Raw genomic sequence first — 20715 nt, 5'->3', positions numbered from 1 at the left:
ATTGTGGACAATGCTGCTATGAACACTGGGGTGCATGTGGCCCTTCTTTTCACTACATCTGTATCTTTGGGGTAAATACCCAGTAGTGCAATTGCTGGGTCATAGGGTAGCTCTATTTTTAACGTCTTGAGGAAACTCCACACTGTTTTCCAGAGTGGCTGTACCAGCTTGCATTCCCATCAACAGTGTAAGATCAAGACAGTGAAAAGACAATCTACAGAATAAAAGATTATAACTCAGAGAATAAAGTAAATATCCATGAGTTCATAGTGATGTAAACAAATTATTGAATAAACAAATAAATGGGGGAGAAAAGACAAACCTTCTTTCTTCCTCACAAAAGACTTCCGAATAATGTATGTAGAAACTTCCTCTTCAGGAGATGAAATGTAATTCCCATCCTATTGATTATAGACTGGACTTACTGACTTGCTTCCAAAAAATAGAACATAGAAAGGGAAAAACAGTAAATTTATGGAGAGACCTGGAAGACATCACCTTAACCAAGTGATCAAGGTTAATATCATCAATGATATTCAAATGCCTGACATAACATGATAAGAAGGGCACTTCCCCTGGAGATATGTTCCCCAAATCCATAATCCCAGGCTAATCATGAGAAAACATCAGACAAATTCAAGTCGAGAGACAGTCAACAAAATAGCTTACCAGTACTCTTTGGTAATGTGATAGACTGTGTTGGATTCTGGAACAGAAAAGGGCTATTAGTGGGGAAAAAATGGTGAAATGCAAATAAAGACTTTAATTAATAGTATTATATGAATGTTGATTTCCTAGTTTTGACAAAAATACCATGGCTATGTTAGACTTTAATATCAGGGGAAGCTGGGTGAACAGTAACAACTCTCTGGGCATCTTTGCAACTTTTCTGTAAATCTCAAGTTATTCCAAAATAAAGTTTAAAACTAAAGAAAAAAAAAATCCCCACAAAGAAAACTCCAGGCCCAGATGGCTTCACCAGTGAATTGTATCAAATATTTAAGAAACAAATAATAGCAATGTTACACAAACTCTTTCAGAATATAGAGGAAGACGTAACATTTCCAAAGATATTTGATAAGAGCAGAAGAAGTCGGACAAAGGCATTACAGAAAATTCACAATCAATACTTCTCATGAACATAAACACAAAAAACCAAGTGATATATATATTTATATAATATATAAATAATTCATAAATATAAAGATATATGATATATAAATACATATATAAAAGACACTGTGTTGGGTCATAGGGCTTCAAATGGCGAAGGCAGTGAAAAGGCACAAATTTCTTGCTGTAGGATAAACCAGTTCTAGGGACGTAACGCACAGCATGGTGATTATAGCTAACAATACCGTACTGCATATTTGAAAGTTGTTAAGAGATAGATCTGAAAAGTTCTCATCACAAGAAAAAAATGTAACTCTGTGAGCTGACGGATGTGAACTAGACTTTTTTCGGTTATTATTTTGCTCTACACACAAGTATCAAATCACGTTGTACAACTTAAGCTAATCCAATGTTATGTGCCAATTACATCTCAGTAAGAGTGGGAAAAAAATAAATTTTTTTTAAAAGAAATAAATTATGACTAAGTTAGGCTTATCCCAGAAATGCAAGGTTGCTTTGACGTTTAAAAATCAGTGTATCAGAGAAAGACAAATACCATATAATCTCACTCATATGTGGAATTTAAGAAACAAAACAGATGAACATAGTGGAAGAGGGGAAAAAAAGAGAGAGGGAAGCAAACCGTAAGAGACTCTTAACTATAGACTCTTTTTTTTTTTTTAATAATTTTTTATTAGGTTATGTTAGTCACCATACAGTACATCCTTAGTTTTTGATGTAGCGTTCCATGATTCATTGTTTGCTTATAACACCCAGTGCTCCATGCAATACGTGCCCTCCTTAATACCCATCAGCGGCCTATCCCAATCCCCCACCCTCCTCCCCTCTGAAGCCCTCAGTTTGTTTCCCAGAGTCCATAGTCTCTCGTGGTTCATTCCCCCTTCTGTTTACCCCCCTTCATTCTTCCCTTCCAACTGAATTTTCTAGCTTTATTTTTTTTTATTTTAATGTTTTTTAATTATATTATGTTAGTCACCGTATAGTACATCCCCGGTTTTCGATGTAAGGCTCGATGCTTCATTACTTGCGTATAACACCCAGTGCACCATGCAATACGTGCCCTCCTTACTACCCATCACCAGTCTATCCCATTCCCCCACCCCCTCCCCTCTGTAGCCCTCAGTTTGTTTCTCATAGTCCATAGTCTCTCATGCTTCATTCCCCCTTCTGATTACCCCCCTTTCTTTATCCCTTTCTTCCCCTACCGATCATTCTAGTTCTTATATTCCATAGATGAGAGAAATCATATGATAATTGTCTTTCTCTGCTTGACTTATTTCACTTAGCATTATCTCCTCAATGCCGTCCATGTTGTAGCAAATGTTGAGAACTCGTTCTTTCTGATAGCTGAGTAATATTCCATTGTATATATGGACCACAACTTCTTAATCCAGTCATCTGTTGAAGGGCATCTCAGTTCCTTCCATGATTTGGCTATTGTGGACATTGCTGCTATGAACATTGGGGTGCATATAGCCCTTCTCTTCACTCCGTCTGTATCTTTGGGGTAAACACCCAGTAGTGCAATGGCTGGATCATAGGGTAGCTCAATTTTTAACTTTTTAAGGGACCGCCACACTGTTTTCCAGAGTGGCTGTACCAACTTGCATTCCCACCAACAATGTAGGAGGGATCCCCTTTCTCCACATCCTCTCCAGCAATTGTTGTTTCTTGCCTTTTAACTATAGACTCTTAACAAACTGAGGGTTGCTGGTGGGAGGTGGGTGGGGGAGGAGCTAGATGGGGGATGGGTAGTAAGGAGGGCACTTGTGATGAGCGCTGGGTGCTGTATGTAAGTGATAAAGCTCTGAATTCTACTCCAGAAACCAATATTGCACTATGTGTTAACTAACTAGAATTTAAATAAAAACTTAAAAAAAAAACGACCAATGTAATTTGCCATGTTAACATAGTGAAAGAGAAAACCATATGAGGCACAAAAAGTGACAAAGTTCAACACCAGTTTATGGTGAAAATTCTCAGAGAATTCAGAAGGTAGTTTCTTCAGTCTGATAAAAGGCAGCTACAAAAAAAAATCTATAGCTAATATCATACTTCATGGTGAAATATGAAGGCATCTCCCCAAGACTGGGAACGAGACAAAGAGTCTCTCACCAGTTCTATTTAATGTATTATTCAAGGTCCCAGCCAGTTCAGGGAGGCAAGACAAAGAAATAAAGGGCATAAAGATTAGGAATAAATAGGGGCACCTGGGTGGCTCAGTCCTTAAGCGTCTGCTTCGGCTCAGGACGTGATCCCGGAGTCCTAGAATCGAGCCTCACATCAGGCTCCTCCACTGGGAGCCTGCTTCTTCCTCTCCCACTCCCCCTGCTTGTGTTCCCTCTCTTGCTGGCTGTCTCTCTCTGTCAAATAAATAAACAAAATCTTAAAAAAAAAAAAAAGATTGGGAATAAATAAGTAAACTAGTCTCTATCTGCAGGTGGTATTATCATTAGAATCTATAAAGCAAGGACTGGAAATACTGAGTGAAGTTAGCAAGGTCACAGGATATGGGGTGGAATACACGAAAGTCAATTATATTTTTATATATCAGCTGCAACAATTAGAAGGTAAATTTTTTAAAAGTTCCGTTTACAATAGGAACAAATCACAGAATTCTCAGTAATAACAAATGTCATGCAAGACCTGTATTCTGAAAGTATAAAATACTTCTGAGAGAAATTACAGAAGACTTGGTGCAATGGAGACATATACCATGTTCATCAATTGGGCGACTCAATAGTGTCAGGGTGTCAGATCTTCTCCAACTGATCTACAGATTCAACACAATTCCAATCCTAGCCTTATGTTTTTGTAGAAATTGACAAACTGATTTTAAAATGTATATGGAAATGTGAAAGACCTAACAAAGGAAAATCTTTTCATCAAACAAGAAATGAAGTCATTGGGATGGGCTTGAATCCAATCTGACTGGTGTCTTGATATAAAAGGGGAAATTTGGAAACCGAGACATATACACAGGGAGAACACCATGTGGAAATGAAGGCAGACATGGGGGTGATATTTCTATAAGTCAAGGAATGCCAAAGCTTTCTGGCAAACACCAGAAGCTAGGAGAGGGACCTGGAACACAGTCTCACAGCCTCAGAAAGAATCAACCCTGCCAATACCTTGATCTTGGATATCTAACCTCTAGAAAGAGGAGACACTAAATTTCTGTTGGTTAAGCCACCCAGTTTATGATACTCTGTTACAGCAACCTTGGCAAACTGATACAAATTTTGGTACGCTGGACAATAAACAGACTTCATTAAATGAGAAATCTCTGCTCATCAAGAAAATTTTGCTCATCATCTGAGCATTAGGAAAGTTAATAGGCAGATTCGAAGGATGTATTTGCAAACATATGCCTGACAGAGGACTAGTATCTAGAATATATATGTATATATTTTAACTCCTATAACTGGTTAATAAAAAGAGAGCCAATAACTACTTGAAAAGGTGCTCAACTTATTTGCCAAAATGGAAATGCAAACGGGAACCACAATGAAATACTACGACACGCCCGGCAGAAAGACTTCTACATCACATTTTGGTGATGCTGTAGAGCAACTGGAACTCTTGGTGGTCGGAAGGTAAAATGGTACCACCACCTTGGGAAAAGGTCTCCCAGTTTCTTTTAAAACTAAACAGGCATCAGCCCTGTGATCCAGGAATTCCACTCTATTCAAGAGAAATAAAAACATATATTCACCAAAAAAAAGGTGTACAAGGATATCCATAGCAGCTTCAATTCATGATAGCAAAAAGTTGATAGGTAAGTGATGGTATAATCATATCATGGAATGCTACTCAACAATCAAAAGGAATTATACACAACATCACGGATGAGCCTTCAAAGCATCGTGTTGTTGGAAAGAAGCCGAGTACAAAGAGTTCACAATGCATGATTCCATGTATATAAAGTTCTAAAAATGAGCAAAACTAATCTATGGTGAAAAAATCAGAACAGCAGTTGCCTCTGGAGATTGGTGAGGGGTGGGTATTGACTGGGGAGAACAGGAGACATTTTTCTGGAATGATGGTAACGTTCTACATCTTGCCCGGGATTGGGGTCACATAGATGGATACGATGTTAAAATTCTTGAATAGCATCCTCAAGATCTGTGCATTTCAATCTATGTAAATTTTACCTGGAAAATTTATAAATATTGAACTCTGGTTAATTATATAAACGCTTAAGTGCTTCAAGGTGAAGTATACTGATGTCTTCAATTTACTCTGAAATGCGTAAAAAATAGACTGATGGATGCGTAAAGGAATACAGATATGTGATGAAGCAAACATGGCCAAATGTTAACTGTGGATCCAGTGAGTGGATATAGGACTGCTCACGGTAAAAATTCATTCAACCTTCCTGTATGTTAGAAAATTTTTATAATAAAATGTTAACGGAGAATACGAAGACTGGAGGATCTCTGGGGAGGATAACTTTTTCTAATCTTAGAAAGCCATTCTGTCCTACACTAGTGTTTCTCAGAGGGTGGTCTTTGCCTCGCCAACGTACTTAGACCCACCGAAGGAACTCCCCTGCTGAAGTTTAGGAACTGATGTTCTGTATCCCTGTCCTGCAGGATTTCACTCCACGCCCAGAACTTCCAATGCTACTTCATCACCAATTCCCAAATCTTGATCTTTCTTAAGCTCCAATTCCCTTTGGGCTGGGAATTGCCACCAGTCTCATAGGTAACTTAAACTTACCAAACCCCACATTGGACTCATTTCCCTACCCCTACTTCCCAATCTCACTCTCTTCCCCTACCCATCACTCTGTCAGGAAAAGGCACCCTTCTGTCCATTTGAGCAGAACCATGAGCAAACCAGAGACCTGAGGGGTCATTCTCGACTCCTCTTTCACTTCCATTTACTTCAGGTTGACATTACGGTGGCTCACTGACCTGGCTTCTAAAACATCTGTCACACCACTCTTTGCCCCACGAGCTGCCTCAGTTCAGCTGTCATGATGCTGTACCTTCCTGAGCCTTTTCCTTGAGGGCAGGACCTCAAAATACTGCGGGCAGCGAGAAGGGCTAGGAGGTGAGGCATTATGACAAGCAGACAGAGGTTAAGTAACGTGCCCAAGGGCAGACAGCTGGGAGGTGCTGAAGTGAGAATCTGAATGCAGTTACCTGGCTGGAGTCTATTTAAACCATTACCCAGTATAAACAAAAATGGGGTTTTTCTTTTTTTGTGAGAGTCAACTCTCACAACTAGGTCTCTGTTACTAGAGAACACTAGCTGCTGTAACAGATAAACCCCCAGGTCTCAATAGCTTGCTATCACAAAAATTCCTCCCCTCACAATGCTCTCTGTTCAAAGCAGGGATGGAGAACCCAGGCTCCTTCCATTGTGAGTCTGCCGTCTTCATCATTCTCTGGTGTGTTTAGCCAAGCGGTGAAAGAGCTCATAGGATTAAGTGAGATGTTTTTACAGACCTGGTCTGGGAATGGCAAAGGTTACTTTTCATCAAGTATGCCCCCAGCTGTGTGCCCTAGAGGAAAAGGAAATGGAGTTAAGTACCTAAGAGTTTTTGTCAAAATCTAATTGCTCTTAATTCTGATTTACTCAAGAAAGATTGAGCATCGTTTCTGTACTTCAATTTATGCTGGCATATTATGCTTTTCAAAAACTATATACCCATAGCTGGACAGTGCACAAAATTTAGTATCTCCTCCTTCTCAAAAAGGCAAGACTATATAATTGGAGTCACAGATTTACATATGTATATATATGTACAGATATAAATAAACTTGGCAATTATTAACACTGTATGTAATCCACATCTTATTCACAAATTGGCTAAAAACCTTTTACATGTTCAAAAGTAGACCAAAAACAAACACAAACTGAACCCCACCCAAAATGGTGTCAAAATACTTGGAAGTACCCTCGTTGATTCACATTTGGTATTACTAGAAATTAAATTTTCTAAATCCTTCTGGATTTTTAAAACTTAAAAAAAATCTTAATAAACAAAAAACCAAAACAAAACAAAATCGAAGACGAAGCCCTCTAGAGGGGAAAAAAATTCTCCAGAGCAGCTAAAAATGGGTATTTTACGGGTTATGTCCATCCCTTAAGTATACATTTTAGGTAAGTGACACAGAATCGGCTTCCGGAAAACTGGAATTTCAGGTAACTTTTGCTTGTTTCCCCTTAAAATGACCGGTATAATACGGCAGTGACTTTTTAAAGCTACCACGCATCAGCCACCACATGGCAGGTTCTGCATGGAATGCCCTCTGTGCGTAATCTTATTTCAACCTCATACCCGTAAGCACTTACTAAAAAGGCTTGGGCCTTTTTCCCATCATAGAATGGATATACAGATAAAAATCAAAACAGTCTAAAGCCAAAAATTTACTGGTTTCTAACCTCTACTGACCTCAAGGTGAGCTACCAGAGGATAAAGAAAACAAAAATCTAGAAATAAGCCTATGACAACGTTTGGAAAATTGACCCGTTTTAATTTCTTAAAAACAAAAAACACAACACAACATCCGATTATTTTTACCATCTACAATTCAGTTATATCCAAACATTCTAAGACCAAACAGAGGCCCCCCGGCCAGAAGCGGGGGCTGCAGACGAGACGCTGAAGACACACGAAGGTGAATGCTAGAGGTGACAGCCCCAGCGGGTCACAGGCCTTCCAACACGCGCTGGGGCCTTTCGGCTCACAGTTTGTTCACGTGTTTTACAGGAAGCTCTTTGAAGTAATTTCATCCCAGACACCAGATTTCTTCAATGATACACAGCTCCATGACATTCATGTTTCCATCCAATTGACAAGAATACAGAGCAATTTTTGTATTTGTCTTGTTTTGGTAGCGCAGAGAAGTAAAACTATCCGCCAGATTCCTTTAGTAATAAATGAGGAAAGGAGAGGTAAGAAAAGATCTGGGCTGTGCTGGGTGCTGGTTTCTACTTGTCTCTTCAATGTTGACTTCTGAAGTTAAATCACACTCATGCCACTACAATGATTAGTACTAGTAATCTTTTTGCAGATGATAAAAAGGAAAAATACCCAATGGACATAAAAATGGTCAAAAAGATTTTTCTGCAGGTCAATTTTTCCCCCCCAAAAAAGATACAAAATGAACATATAATTGGGATGGTAACTCCGTTAGACATTCCAATTCACCCAGTTGCTCGTTCGCCATGAAAGTCAGGAGAACAGGCACTAAGTGTGATTAGTAATGTTATAGTAGTAACCAGATGTGTTAATGGCAGCTTATTTGAGGTCCATCAATCCTTGGAATATGTGTAGGGAAGCATGGCTGTCGTTCTCCGACTGCCCACATCTGAACACATTCAGCTACCATGGAAACTACAAAGGAAGGAAAAATATATTTATTCCAAGATTCATGTACTGGGATTTTTAAGCGCCCTTTCTTCTGTAAAGCCCCGGAGTGGCGATAATGTGCTAGGGACTGCTGTGTTTCCCAGCATGAGCGCCCATCCTCTGAGGGTCCTGAGAAGGATAGTGGATTGGTCCTGGAGCCCTCATGAAAGGAGGGGGTGGTCCCATTGGGTGGAACATATGTGGCCCAAAACCTGCAGATGGGAGAGGACAAATTTGTTAGGCTTGCAGTTTCCTTAACAACCTTTCAAACCTCTGAATCTTCCTAAGGTCAAAACCACCTACACAGAAATCAAATTGACAAGGGGCTTCAGAAAATGTCAGTTCACAGACTTGCTGAGGACGTCTACCTGTAGTACTTCCTTGGGTTTAGAAACCTGTTCCCTCACACCAGGTTAAAAGAAAACTCCAGGTTAAAAAGAAAACGGGACCCAAGGTATCTGCTGGTATGTCATCTGAATCTTTGATGTCTATCGAACACGCCACCCGTCGGACAGGATTCAGTCAGGATTTGGGCGGGGAGGAAGAAATCAGGCGGAGGCAAACCCTGTCACCACCATCAATACTTTAGCGTAGAATGGAGGGTGTTCAGAAACCAGGACTTCATTAAAGAGGATGGGGACTCTGCCACAGGAGAACCGGCCACTTGTGATTCACCTATACGCTTCGCGTGGTCACTGACAGCTTCCAGAGCAGCGTGATACAAAGTGCTGGTCCTGTGAACTGTTTATTACAGCCCCCCCACCCCCAAAGATAAAGCCATATGTAACTTGAGCCAAAATTTAACTTAATTACAAGACCAAGCACACTGTTTAGTTCATCTGACACACTTTTTGTAACAAGACTTTCTTAATGAATTTACATCCTGGCACAGCTCTGTATCTTATAGACAGGTAATGAATGCTTTGTACAATGACACACACATCTACTTTACGCAGTGACACTCTAGGACATGTTAGGATTTAGTTTGGAACAGGGGACAAATTGATGATAGATCACTACAATCCAGTAATTCCCATTCTGATTATACTCAGATCTTTAGAACACTGGCAACTTTCCTCTCCTTGGCAGGCCAGGAAAAAAAATCAAAGATCAGGGACCCTAACAAATCCGGTTTACTTGCAGACCTCTATAGAGGAAACTCAAAGGATTTAGACATGACAATGAGGTGTGAAGACGGACTCTCACACGGATTTTTCTGAGCTAAGTGAGACCTATTTTCTGAGAACGACGGACGTTACCTGGGGGTGGGGGCGGGGCAATACCAGGGGGTGGTGGCAGTGCGATGTTCACTACAGCGGGAGGACCACTCGGGGGGAGGTTGAAGTAGTTGGCAGAGGCTTCTTCTTCTGCTGCAGGAGGAGGAGGAAGAGCTGGAGAACAGAAAAGAGCCAACAGTCAGAGGGAAGACAACCGCGCAACACTGTTTCCCCTCTTGTAAGTCCTGGGCTCCTGCTGGGAGAAAAGGGCTGCTGCAGGAGCAAGACCCAGCCAGCTGGTCTCTCCTCACAGGGAGGAACGTCAGGACAGTGTGAGCATCTGAAGTCAGCAAGCTACTGGGTGGGCAGGAAGTCTGCATTCACCTCCTGGCAGTCCTGGAACGGGCTCCAGCTTGATCCCAGAGTCTGTGGTTCCGTCCTTCTCTTTTTCTTTTCCTCTGGCTGCTTGGGACCTGGGGGACACACACAATGTCAGCACTTGGTCCCACCCTCTCTCACACCTCTGCTTCTCACATTTCTTAGTCAAGCAGAGATCCTTCGCTCCTTGCCTCCTCTTCAGCAAACACTCCTTCCCCATAAAGGCCACAGGGCAGAGTGGATACAAGCAAATGTTTTAAAGCCAGAAAGACCTGGATCCAAAACCTGCTGGGAATGTTGTACGGACGAGAAGAGGCTACCTCTGCGTGTCTGGCGTAGTGCTGACGTAGCACACCGGAAGCACCCCGTCCCGGGCACTGCTGCTCTTAGTGATCTCCTTCCTGCTTCTAAGCCAGAAACCTGTCCTCCCTTTGAACCTTCAGGGTATTTCACCTGCGTCTCTCTTACACAATCATCACTTTCAAACTTGAATTAGCTTTTCTTCTCCCTTGGACAACCGGCCTCTGGAGGGCGGACAGTCTAGGTCTGATGCATCTATGAACTCTCAAATCCACTTTTCATACCCTGGCATCACTTGGGTCTATAATAGCTGGTCATAAAAAACACGAACCTTCAAAGGAGTAGATTACTACCATCGAAACCTTGAATGAATTTCCAGAGCAGGAGCTTCCCAATGTCCACAAAATTGAAGTGTTAGAAAATGAAAAATTCTTTTCAACAGTCCTACTGATTTAAATCTATTCACCAAAAACATATTAGTCCCCAGATGATGGAACACTTCCTTGAAAATCTCAATAAAGATGTTTGACAAGAGTCTAATTCTCACCTTCCCCATTTCACGTTGAGTCTACGGCCATTGACGATCAGCTTATTGAAGGACTTCTCCGCAGCCACCTCTGCAGCCTGCCGCGTGGCAAACTGGATGAACGCACACTGCTGTCTTTGCACAACGGTGATCGTCCGGATTTCCCCAAACTGGTAGAAGTGATTTCTGAAGGGATACAAGCAGATAAACAGGAGAGTTAATGAGAGGCTCCCAGGAGGTTGTGATGGATCACTCACTCTTCCGCTGACTCACGAGGCAGGTGGCCCCATGGTTATCTGTCTAACCACCTGCAGGCAGTCCCCCCCATACCCTGCCCTACTGTGGGTGCTACTTACTGAGAGAAAGAAAAATAAAGAGTAAATAAAGGTTTACAAACGTCTCAGAGGTTTTTCCCACGGAGGAAAAAGGGCTTCAGCAGGTTCCTTAAGGACCTAAGCCCTACATAAGGGTCTGGCAAACTAGAGCCTCCACGGCCCATGAACCAAGATCATCTAAAAAAAATTTTTTAAGATGGTAAAACAACAACGACAACGATGATGATGATGATGATGACGATGATGACTAAACAAAAGGGAGAAGAGGAGGAGCAGGGAAACGTCTGCCAACTACGGGGACAGTCCAGCTCCCTTAGAGCAGGTTTAATGGAGAAGGCTACGGAGGGCACGTTATACACTTATGGGAGATTCTTCTTCATTTATCTCTTTGCAAGAGGTAATTTCCATCACTATCTATCCAGATGTCTCATCTAGCCAAGCAAAATACAAGCCAAGGATAATACAAATACATCAAACACAAATCTCTTTAAAAAGCCAACAGTTTAAACCGTAAGAGTTTTATAATTGCTAGCTTCTCCCTCCTTGACGTAATTAATCATAGCTGGCTATGTGCCATATTTTAAAAATTCTTATTGGCTACTAGGTCAAACAGAATCTCATGTAGGGGCTCCTGGGTGGCTCAGTCAGTTAAGCATCCGACTCTTGATTTAGGCTCAGGTCATGATCTCAAGGTTGTGAGACTGAGCCCCGTATCAGTGACATGCTGAGTGTGGAGCCTGCTTAAGAGTCTCTCTCTCCCACTCTGCCCCTCAACGCCCTGCTCCCCACTCACGTGCCCTCAAAAAAGAAAGAAAGAAAAAATCTCACGTAATCATTACTATATGCAAGGATCAAGTAGGCACTGTTGATGAACATTACTACTCTGGCATCAGAAAGGATAATTTTATAAAAATTCCAGTCAGCATGATGCTAACTATAGAGTGGCTAAAGAAAAATGTACTTTGTACAGAATTATCATGCTTGACTGTGTTTTTGCCAAAAAAGTATTCCAGGGCAGTTAAAAGCAGAAAGAGCTCATAAAATTTTATCTACAAACCTTAGATCAGTCTCAGTAATGGTATCGCCCAGGCCACCAACATACAGCGTGGTGATAGTCTTATCCTCTGGTGGGTCCAGACGAGGCATTGTTGAAGCCCGCTTTAGAAGTTTATCTGCCACAGGGTCATTGATACCATAATATCGGTCTTTGATGTTCTGATCGGCAAGGGGGTCATCTGGATCTGTTGGCTTCTCATGTCTATGGTTCAGGAAAGAACAGTGCATAAAGGTGAAACAAAGGAAAAAAATTTACAGGTATCACCCAACAGTAACTACAGACACATACCCAGAAATGCCTTTTGAACTAGAAACCACAGCCATACCAAAACGTAATTATCATGACAGAGCTAATACCAAAGGATTGACTGTATCACACAAAGACCTGCCAGCCTCCTAAAAGCCATTTAAATGGCCATCTAAGGTAACAGAGTTTCTTTATCAAGAAATGTTTTTGGCACAATCTGCTCCAAAACAAAAAGTAACCAAAATATGGTTACCCTTCTCTAGGTCAATGGTTCTTAATGTATCTGAGGTCTTGCATTCCACTGAGAATCTCATTAAAGCTATGGACCAGCCCCAGAAAAAAGCATACATAATTTTTTTTCTGTGGATGTGGGGTTAACCAACCCCAAGTCAAGAACTCCTAGTCCAGATGCTTGGCGGTCTTGACTGAAACATACTCACACATCCTTCAGAGACCTGGCCTTCATTGGACTTCAATGATACACTGAGATTCAAGCTAGTTATACCATGACAGTGATGACTTGCTTCTCAGGTGGAAACCTTTAGAGTCAACATCTGTATTATACGGCATAACAACTTGGTTTCCCAAGGCCTGGTTATGAGTAGAAGTCCCATTATAAATAAAAACAATTTCAACAAGCTCTTCTAAATGTAACAGCCCTAAGACATCTATCATACTAGTTGTATAAACTTGTTGATTTTAAATCAGAAATAGTTTAAACTAGCACCTCCCATTTCTTAAATAACTAATTATCTGAAAGTCAATAATGCAAGTGTAATTCAGCTCTTGCCTGTATGGACACTCCTCTCCTCTCTTGCATTCTCCTTTTACCCAGAAGGAGCAGATGTGGGGTCGGTTCCTCTTGTAGTACGGTGTGGTCCGGGCCAGCTTCAGCAACATGTCACTGGTGGATGTGGCTTTCCCCAACATGCCAACTGGCCGCGTCCCATCAGAGTTAGAAATCTATAGAGGGATGGCAAGTTCCAAAGATAAACTGTAGAGACTGTGTCAAACCACTAGGATTCTGCCAAATATAAAATTACATCAAGAAAGTGGCAGCGTACTTCTCTCTCCATATTCTGTGTGTAATACTCTTTGTTGACATCTGACTTTGGCATGTCATCTTTAAAAGACAATCCTGCATCACGAACCTGGATGGGCAGGCCTAGTACAAAGGAAAAGAGGAAAAAACCTCAAGACATATCTAAAAACAAATCCATACTGAACCTACACACAAATACAACATCATCATTGCCTTCTCCAGCTTCCTAGGTATCGGAAGCTTTATTTTTATTCAAAAATCTTTACTACCATCAGGCCAAAACTACCACAGAGCATTCTATGAAACTGTCCACATCCCTGAGCTGTCATGAAATTTGAAATCAATGTTTTAGAACATATTTTAGATGAACAACATTTGGTTACAGTCAGACTTGACCTGTAATTAATAAATAAAAGCTTAAATAATAAATAATAGCTTTTACTAGAACAGCGTTTATTTAAAATAAATGTAAAAAATGCCTTTTTAAAAAAGATTTATTTATTTATTTGACACAGAGAGAGAGAGAGGGAAAAGTAGAGCACAGTGGACACTCCAAAGTGGGGTCAGAACCAGAGATGGGGTGAGAAATGGGAAACAAAAAGATTGCTTTGTCGTCTAGGTCACCTGCATGCTTTCAGATCTGTTCGACAGGGCAGACGTACCGTACTCCAGGTCCAAGAGGCAGGTCTGACAGACATTCTTCAATTTACTGCAGGTTTGGCACACTTCAGTTTTCTTAAAACGCATGCGGACCCCGGGGCACCAGCGAAACACTGTGAATGGCCTGGCACAGATCTGGAAAACAAAATAAGAGCCACAGAGTATTAATGGTGCTGATCTGGACACTAAGGCCAGGAGATTTAATAACAACGGGAGATTGAAAGAAAAGATCCTTTGAATCTAGGGTTTAAAAGAGATCTTAGCAATCATGCAGTCTAAATACCATCTGATGTTTCAATTCCCTTTATAACACCCTTCCCTTAGGAGTTAAAAAATTCACATAGTACAGAAATGAAATACTCAAAAGTCGAAGTCCTCCCCACACTAGAAGTAACCACCACTAATAACATCACCATTAATCTTTTTGGGGGGCAATGGGGAGGGCCATATACTCCTTTAAGAATCTTATGACAGCTATGACCTTCCTCCTCTCCTAAAATCCTCATGTTTATTGTCAGATAACACTCAGTATGTCATCTCAGGGGGTTCAAAGCCCATCCATCCACAGACACCAGGTTAAGAACCTCTACATTAAAGGGCTGACTTTCTTACCTCTCACACTAAACAGTTAACAGTCAAAGAGTATATAAATGATATATGAAAGTCTGTGTAGCATTGACTTTTATTGGAGAACCTCAAAGCCCAGCAAATTGAAAAGGAAAATAAAATTAAATCATTATTCTTTAAGAGATATACTTACTTTACATTCCTTCCCATACTTTTCTTTGGTCTGAAACAGAAAAAATAGAAAAGAGCAACTTACAAAAAGACAAAAACTAGATGTCTGCCTCTTCCCTAAAGACAACCCAAGAAATGTGTCTGGTGAGCCCCAGCATCCTAATGAAGTAATGGTGGTGGTTGGGGGGGGGGGACCACCTACTGGAGGTGGGGAAGAGGAGATATATTCTAACCAGCTACTATGAATTATAATCTCTTAAGAATCTTATGGATCTAACTCCAAGTAAATATGTATCTTTCCACTGCCACAATTCTTAGGCTCACTTCTGGCTCCCAAGTTCTCTCCTAAGAATTAAAATTCCTAACAGTTTCCACAGTCCCCAAATCACGGAGGACATAGCTCTGGCCAGCCCATTTTACAAAGGTTAGTCAGGGGTAACTACTGTATACAGAGTATCTGCACAGTCAATCAAGATCTCTGAGATGGATCACAACACAGCCCTATTCTAATTAAATGTTAATTACTGATTATTTTACCCTCATTTATAAGGATGTGGTTACCTTACACTAAAGAGACTACAAGATGCAGTGGCCGAAAGGCATTTGATTAGGACAGCTACTATCTAATCCTGGTTCTCCTCCTACCTTTCTAAGGTTCCTGGAGTCAGCATATCTGAATTTAAATCCAAGCTCCACTCCTTACTTGCCATATTGAAAAGACATAACTGTCTCTGCCTCTGGTTAACAGACCTAACTGCGAGGTAAATAAATGCTCAAGAAATATTAGCTGTTATATTACGACTCCTACATCTCAGGACTGTCCCTGAGTTCCAAAGACAGAATAAGCATGACAGTCCTCTGCAAATCGTCCTATGCTTTGGGTTAGTAAAGGAGCATCAATACTTCGGCTTGGCTAAGAGAAGCATTTCACGGACAGCGTGCAAATACCACAACACTGACAGAACCCGAATAACTCCCGTTTCACACGCGATCACTCACCATTCGGATATATGGGTTTTCTCCAAGACACGTCTGGCACAGAATGGGGAAGTCCTGGTGAAAATGGGAAATCTGGTTGAGAGCCAGTGTCCGAAGACCCTGCCATCTCAGCCACACTCGTGGGGACGGGGGGAGGGGAGGCGAGGAGCGAGGGTGGGGGACAGGGTAGGGCAGGAACCCGAGGTCCAGCACGGGCCCGGTCGCGGGAGGGGGCGCTGTCTGCACTTCCGGCAGGTGGAGGGAGAAAAGAGCAGCTCGAAGTGAGTGGAGAAGGCAGGGGTGGGAAGCGGGCTGGTCCGGGACCCTGGCTAAGCCCCCCTCCCTCCAAGCCCGGAGGAGGAGGGCCGCCCTCCAGTCTCCCGCTCTGGCCGAGCTAGGCCGCAGCGCTGGCTCCTGCCCGGAATTCCCTCGGCCGCTCCACAGCCACGGCCCTGCCTGTCCGAAGGAGGCCCGGCTCCGCCGCCTCTCTCTGTCCTCCTCCGGCAGGCGCACTCACCGCATCCTCCCAGTTCTGCCTGTTGTAGGTGTTGGAACCCAGAGAGGTCGCCATCTTGAGAGCGTCTGGAGGCAGCGGTGGCTTCCGAGTTGGGAAAGAAGACCGCCACAATCCCGTCAGGCCCCGAGGCTGGCTCCCGGCCGTTGACGTCTTATTTATGCGTCTTGGGCGCCCTTGGGGGCGGCCCTTGTGCGTCATGACGTCACCTGGAATTTCTTCGCTTAACAATTGGGAGTGCTAGTGGGTTGTAACCTGGTGCTCTCCGAGTGTTAGTCCCTGCTTGGGAAGAAGAGCCACAAGTACAGTTGATGTATTTTAAAAAAGAAGCGAAAAAATAAAGAAACAAGTAAGGAATGAGGGACTGGGATTAAAACGGCGTAAACTCCCATGGAGCGCTTATTATGCCTAACGCTGGGCGAACGTCTTGTACCAGTATCTTAATTCTCCCAATTTCTCTGTAAAGTTGCCAGCTTTAGCAAGCAGAAACACAGAACGTCTAGTTAAAGTTGAAATTCAGATAAACAACCATATTTTAGTATAAAAATGTCCAAACATATTTATACTAAAAAATGACTCGTTTATCTGAAAGTCAAATGTAGCTGGATGTCCTGTATTTTATCTGGCAGCCACTACCCTCTAGGCAAGTATGATTGTCTTTTTTTTTTTTTTTTTTAAATAGAAAAGGAAACAAGTTTAGAGAAATTAAGTAACTTGCTGCTTCTGGTTGTGTAACTAATAAATGGTGAAGCCACAAATCCATATTGTTAACATGTATCAGTAATTTGTTCCTTTCTATTGCTGAGAATTCTAATGTATGGATGTACCAGGGGGATTTCAAAAATCCATATGCCAGGTGATAGACATTTGAGTTGTTCCAGATTTCAGTGAATATAAATAAAGCCATTATAAACATTCACATACATGTTGTATGGACATACGTTTTCATTTGTAAATACAAAGGAGTGGGATTACTTGATCAAATGGTAAGTATATATTTTCCTGTATGAGAAAGTTCTTGGATTTATCTGAGCTTCTTGAATCTATGGTTTGTTATCTTGAAAAAAAGATTTTATTTTATTTTTTCCTAGTGGGGGGAGGGGTGGAGGGAGAGAGAATCTTAAGCAAGCTTCGTGCCCAGCACAGAGCCGGAAGCAGGGCTTGATCTCACAACCCTGAGATCAAGACCTGAGCTGAAGTCAAGAGTCAGAAGCTTAACCAACTGAGCCACTCAGGCACCCCCCTTTTTTTATTTTTAAGTAAACTTTATGCCCAGACTGGGGCTGGAACCTGGGACCCCAGGATCAAGAGTCGCATACTCTACTGACTGAGCCAGCGCGGGGCCCCTATGTTTTTTTTTTTTTTTAATCTTTTGTTATGTTTTGCAAATCCTTTTTTTTTAAGTTTTTAAAATTGTTTAAGTAATCGTTACACCCTACATGGGGCTCAAAATCACAACCCTGAGATCTAGAGTCACATGCTCTTCCGACTGAGCCAGCCAGGCACCCCTGTTTTGCAAACTCTCAGACATCATTTCTTTAAATATTCTTCTGCCTAGTTTCTTCTCCATCTGGGACTCCAGTTATACATGTTGGATATTGTTCCATAGATCTTGAATACTGTGTGGTTTCACTCTTTTTGCGGGGGGGGGGGTCCGGTTTGGATAATTTCTATTGACCTATCTCTAAGTTTCCTGATTATTTCCTCAGCTATGATGAGTCTACTGATGAGACCATAGAGGATATATATTACGCATGTTTTCGACTAGATTTTTCAATATATTAATTAGAGTTTAAGTCCCCGGCTGATAGTTCCAACATCTGGGTCATATCTGTATATGGTCTTATTGTTTTGTCTATGAAAAATTAGTTGTTTTTTCTTCTTTGTGTAACTCAAATTTTTTATTGAATGCCAGTCATTGCTTATGTAACAGTAGACTGAGGTAGACAGTATTAATACTTGGAAATGGGCAGATCAGGTCTGTCAGGCTATTTGTGTGGGATTTGGTTCAATCCAGTCAGGAACTGAGCTGGGTTTGGGTTTTGTTGTTGCTATGGTTGCTTTCAGTGCATTACAGATTTCACATCCTCTAGCATTATTTTGTGCTTTAGGATGGGGCTGAAGAACTTTTCTCAAGCATTCATATTTCATCCTTAGCTTTCAGCTGTTCTGCACACCTGAACCATAGTGGTAAGTCTCTATGGCCTTGCCTATCCCCCCAGCAGCTGTTATTTGTTATTAGCTCCTTGCTAGGCTGGTAGTTGGGGATGGGTTGGGGCTTCTTTGTTTGGGTTCAGCCTCAGTCTTTAGTAGGTCCTTTGTGGCCAGGCCTTGGAAATGGATTTTTCTCAACATTCTTGCCCCTCCTGTCTGTGGCAGCCAAACCATGACTTGTGTTTGTAGCTGGCCTTGTGGGGGAGAGTTTCCTGTCCTTCTCGCAGTGGTAGAATTCTAATGGTGTTGGTTGGTATGGAATCCTGGGGCTTAGGACTGAATCTTGTCCCCCAACTCCAAGAGTAGAGGTTTTTTCTTACCAGATCCCAGCAGCAGTGGGTCTTTACCTGTGCCCTGGGGAGACACGATTTTCTGTTCCTCCCTGAGTGGCTTAGGCCTTTTTTGCTCCTTATGAGGGAAGAGCCTGGGCAGGAGGATGCAAGCTCTCCTGCCTTTCCCACAGTAGCAGCAGATCTCTCCTGCATGCCTCCAAACGAAGGAAGCTCTGTAGAGCCCCAGCATCCTCCCCTCCCGGCAGGTCTTTCTCATCAATACCTGGTGGGGATTTTGGAAAGAGCTTGTGAGTGCATGCAAGCTCCCTTAGTGTCTTAGGCTCCCAGGGATCTTACACTGTCATGTTAGCCCAAGTTTGACCTTTTTAACAGTTCTTTAAGGTTTTCGTTCATTTCCTCTTATTGCTCACATCATGATCAACACTTCTTCCTCTCATGCTGTGCTACAGGTGAGCCAGTCTACAAGTCTGATCTCTCCTTGGAAGGGTCTGTCCCTCTGTGAAATTCAGGCTATTTGGCTGCTCTCCCACATCAGCTCTCTGATAGATCCAATAAAATCTATGATTTTATCATCTATCCACCTTTTCTCAGTGGGGAGTGACACTCTTTCCAGATACCTGTATCATAGGCAGAAGTGCACTTCTGAGTGACCTCATTTTAAATACAGTTTAAGAGGAACACTTTTATCACTTCTGTAAATGAAAATTAGTATCACATGTTTAGATGTAGCCTTAAAAACAAGTACAGTGAAAATGAAACAGTATTTTTTTAGTAAGCAGCTACTGTTGGCTGCCAAAGGCTCTGAACTAGATGCCTAGGTTTTAAAAAAAGAGGATGTGTTAGATGTTACAAACATGAGCATTGATACTTTTTCCCTAACAGAAAGGGCTAAAAAGGATGAGGAAACTATTTTCACTGGCTGATTCCATATTATTTACTTTCATTTAATACTTAAAGCATTATCTTGTGTAGATGCCTCACACTGTGAAATATATTTCACTATATGTCCCTGATCGCCAGAAAATGAGGATAAACAAAGTTAAGTATTGCCACTGAGCAAGCTACTCAGCTCTGAGTTTTGTTTCTTTGTCCAGGCTGCTCTTTCAATGGAGTAAAGGGGAGACAGATGATATAGGGGCCTGAATTTGAATCTGAAAGAGTCTGCAATCCAGTAACTGGGCTACACAAATACAAAACCCCATAAAGGAAGAGGTAAATGCCCCGGAGAGATACAGTGCTGTGGATCAAAGTCATGTCTAGATGGAAGTAAGGGAGAGATGGGAAGGGAGAGCAGGGAAGTAATTCTGGAGAAGGTACAGAAATAAGGAAGAATATTCTAGGTAGAGAAAACACCAGAACAAGAAAGCTCAAAGCAAATGAGGTATTTGGCTTATGATAAAAAAGAGGCTTATGTGGATTAAAAAAAAAAAAAAAAGGCACCTGGGTGGCTCAGTGGGTTAAGCATCTGCCTAAGGCTCAGGTCATGATCCCAGAGTCCCAGGATCAAGCCCCACATCGGGCTCGAGAGTCTGCTTCTCCCTCTGCCCCTCACCTGGCTTGTGCTCGCTCTCTCAAATAAATAAAATCTTAAAAAAAATAATAAAGCTAAAAGATCAATAGCTACATACCTAAGGGAAAGGGTGACATTAATTTATTTAACAAATATTGGGTGCTTACTATTTGTCACGTATTCTAGCCTCTGCAGATACAGCAACTT

The 20715-nt window shown here is 41.9% G+C and overlaps 1 protein-coding gene across 2 annotated transcripts; it reads right to left on the bottom strand.

Moving 5' to 3' along the window:
• Nucleotides 1–1782: 1782 nt before the first annotated feature.
• On the bottom strand, nt 1783–16653 carry RBM22 (RNA binding motif protein 22). 2 transcript variants are annotated; one of them, XR_015726856.1, is made up of 12 exons: nt 16495–16653; nt 15999–16052; nt 15022–15051; nt 14264–14396; nt 13624–13724; nt 13350–13522; nt 12314–12514; nt 10943–11107; nt 10102–10190; nt 9760–9891; nt 6591–8712; nt 1783–3497 (listed from the first exon to the last, which is right to left on the bottom strand). XR_015726856.1 is itself a non-coding variant. In XM_045815314.2 (11 exons), exons 1-11 carry the CDS (start codon nt 16546–16548, stop codon nt 8582–8584), a joined length of 1263 nt encoding a protein of 420 aa, XP_045671270.1. In that variant the 5' UTR covers nt 16549–16653; the 3' UTR covers nt 1783–8581. The 2 variants fall into 2 exon arrangements, 1 of the variants encoding a protein (XP_045671270.1); XM_045815314.2 differs by having other exon boundaries at nt 1783–8712.
• Between the last annotated feature and the right edge of the window lie 4062 nt (nt 16654–20715).

This window comes from Ursus americanus, chromosome 15, assembly GCF_024610735.1.
Source record: "Ursus americanus isolate L20-20 chromosome 15, mUrsAme1.1.p, whole genome shotgun sequence".
Classification (NCBI taxonomy): domain Eukaryota; kingdom Metazoa; phylum Chordata; class Mammalia; order Carnivora; family Ursidae; genus Ursus; species Ursus americanus.
This window is presented reverse-complemented; position numbering and strand designations above follow the sequence as displayed.

Coding starts and splice junctions, on each gene's coding strand:
- RBM22 (XM_045815314.2), bottom strand. CDS start 16,548: ATGGCGACCTCTCTGGGTTCCAACACCTACAACAGGCAGAACTGGGAG. Junction 13,523..13,623: donor CACAGAATATGGAGAGAGAA/GTACGCTGCCAC, acceptor ATCCCTCTATAG/ATTTCTAACTCTGATGGGAC. Junction 8,713..9,759: donor TGCCCCGCCCCCACCCCCAG/GTAACGTCCGTC, acceptor TCCCATCTGCAG/GTTTTGGGCCACATATGTTC.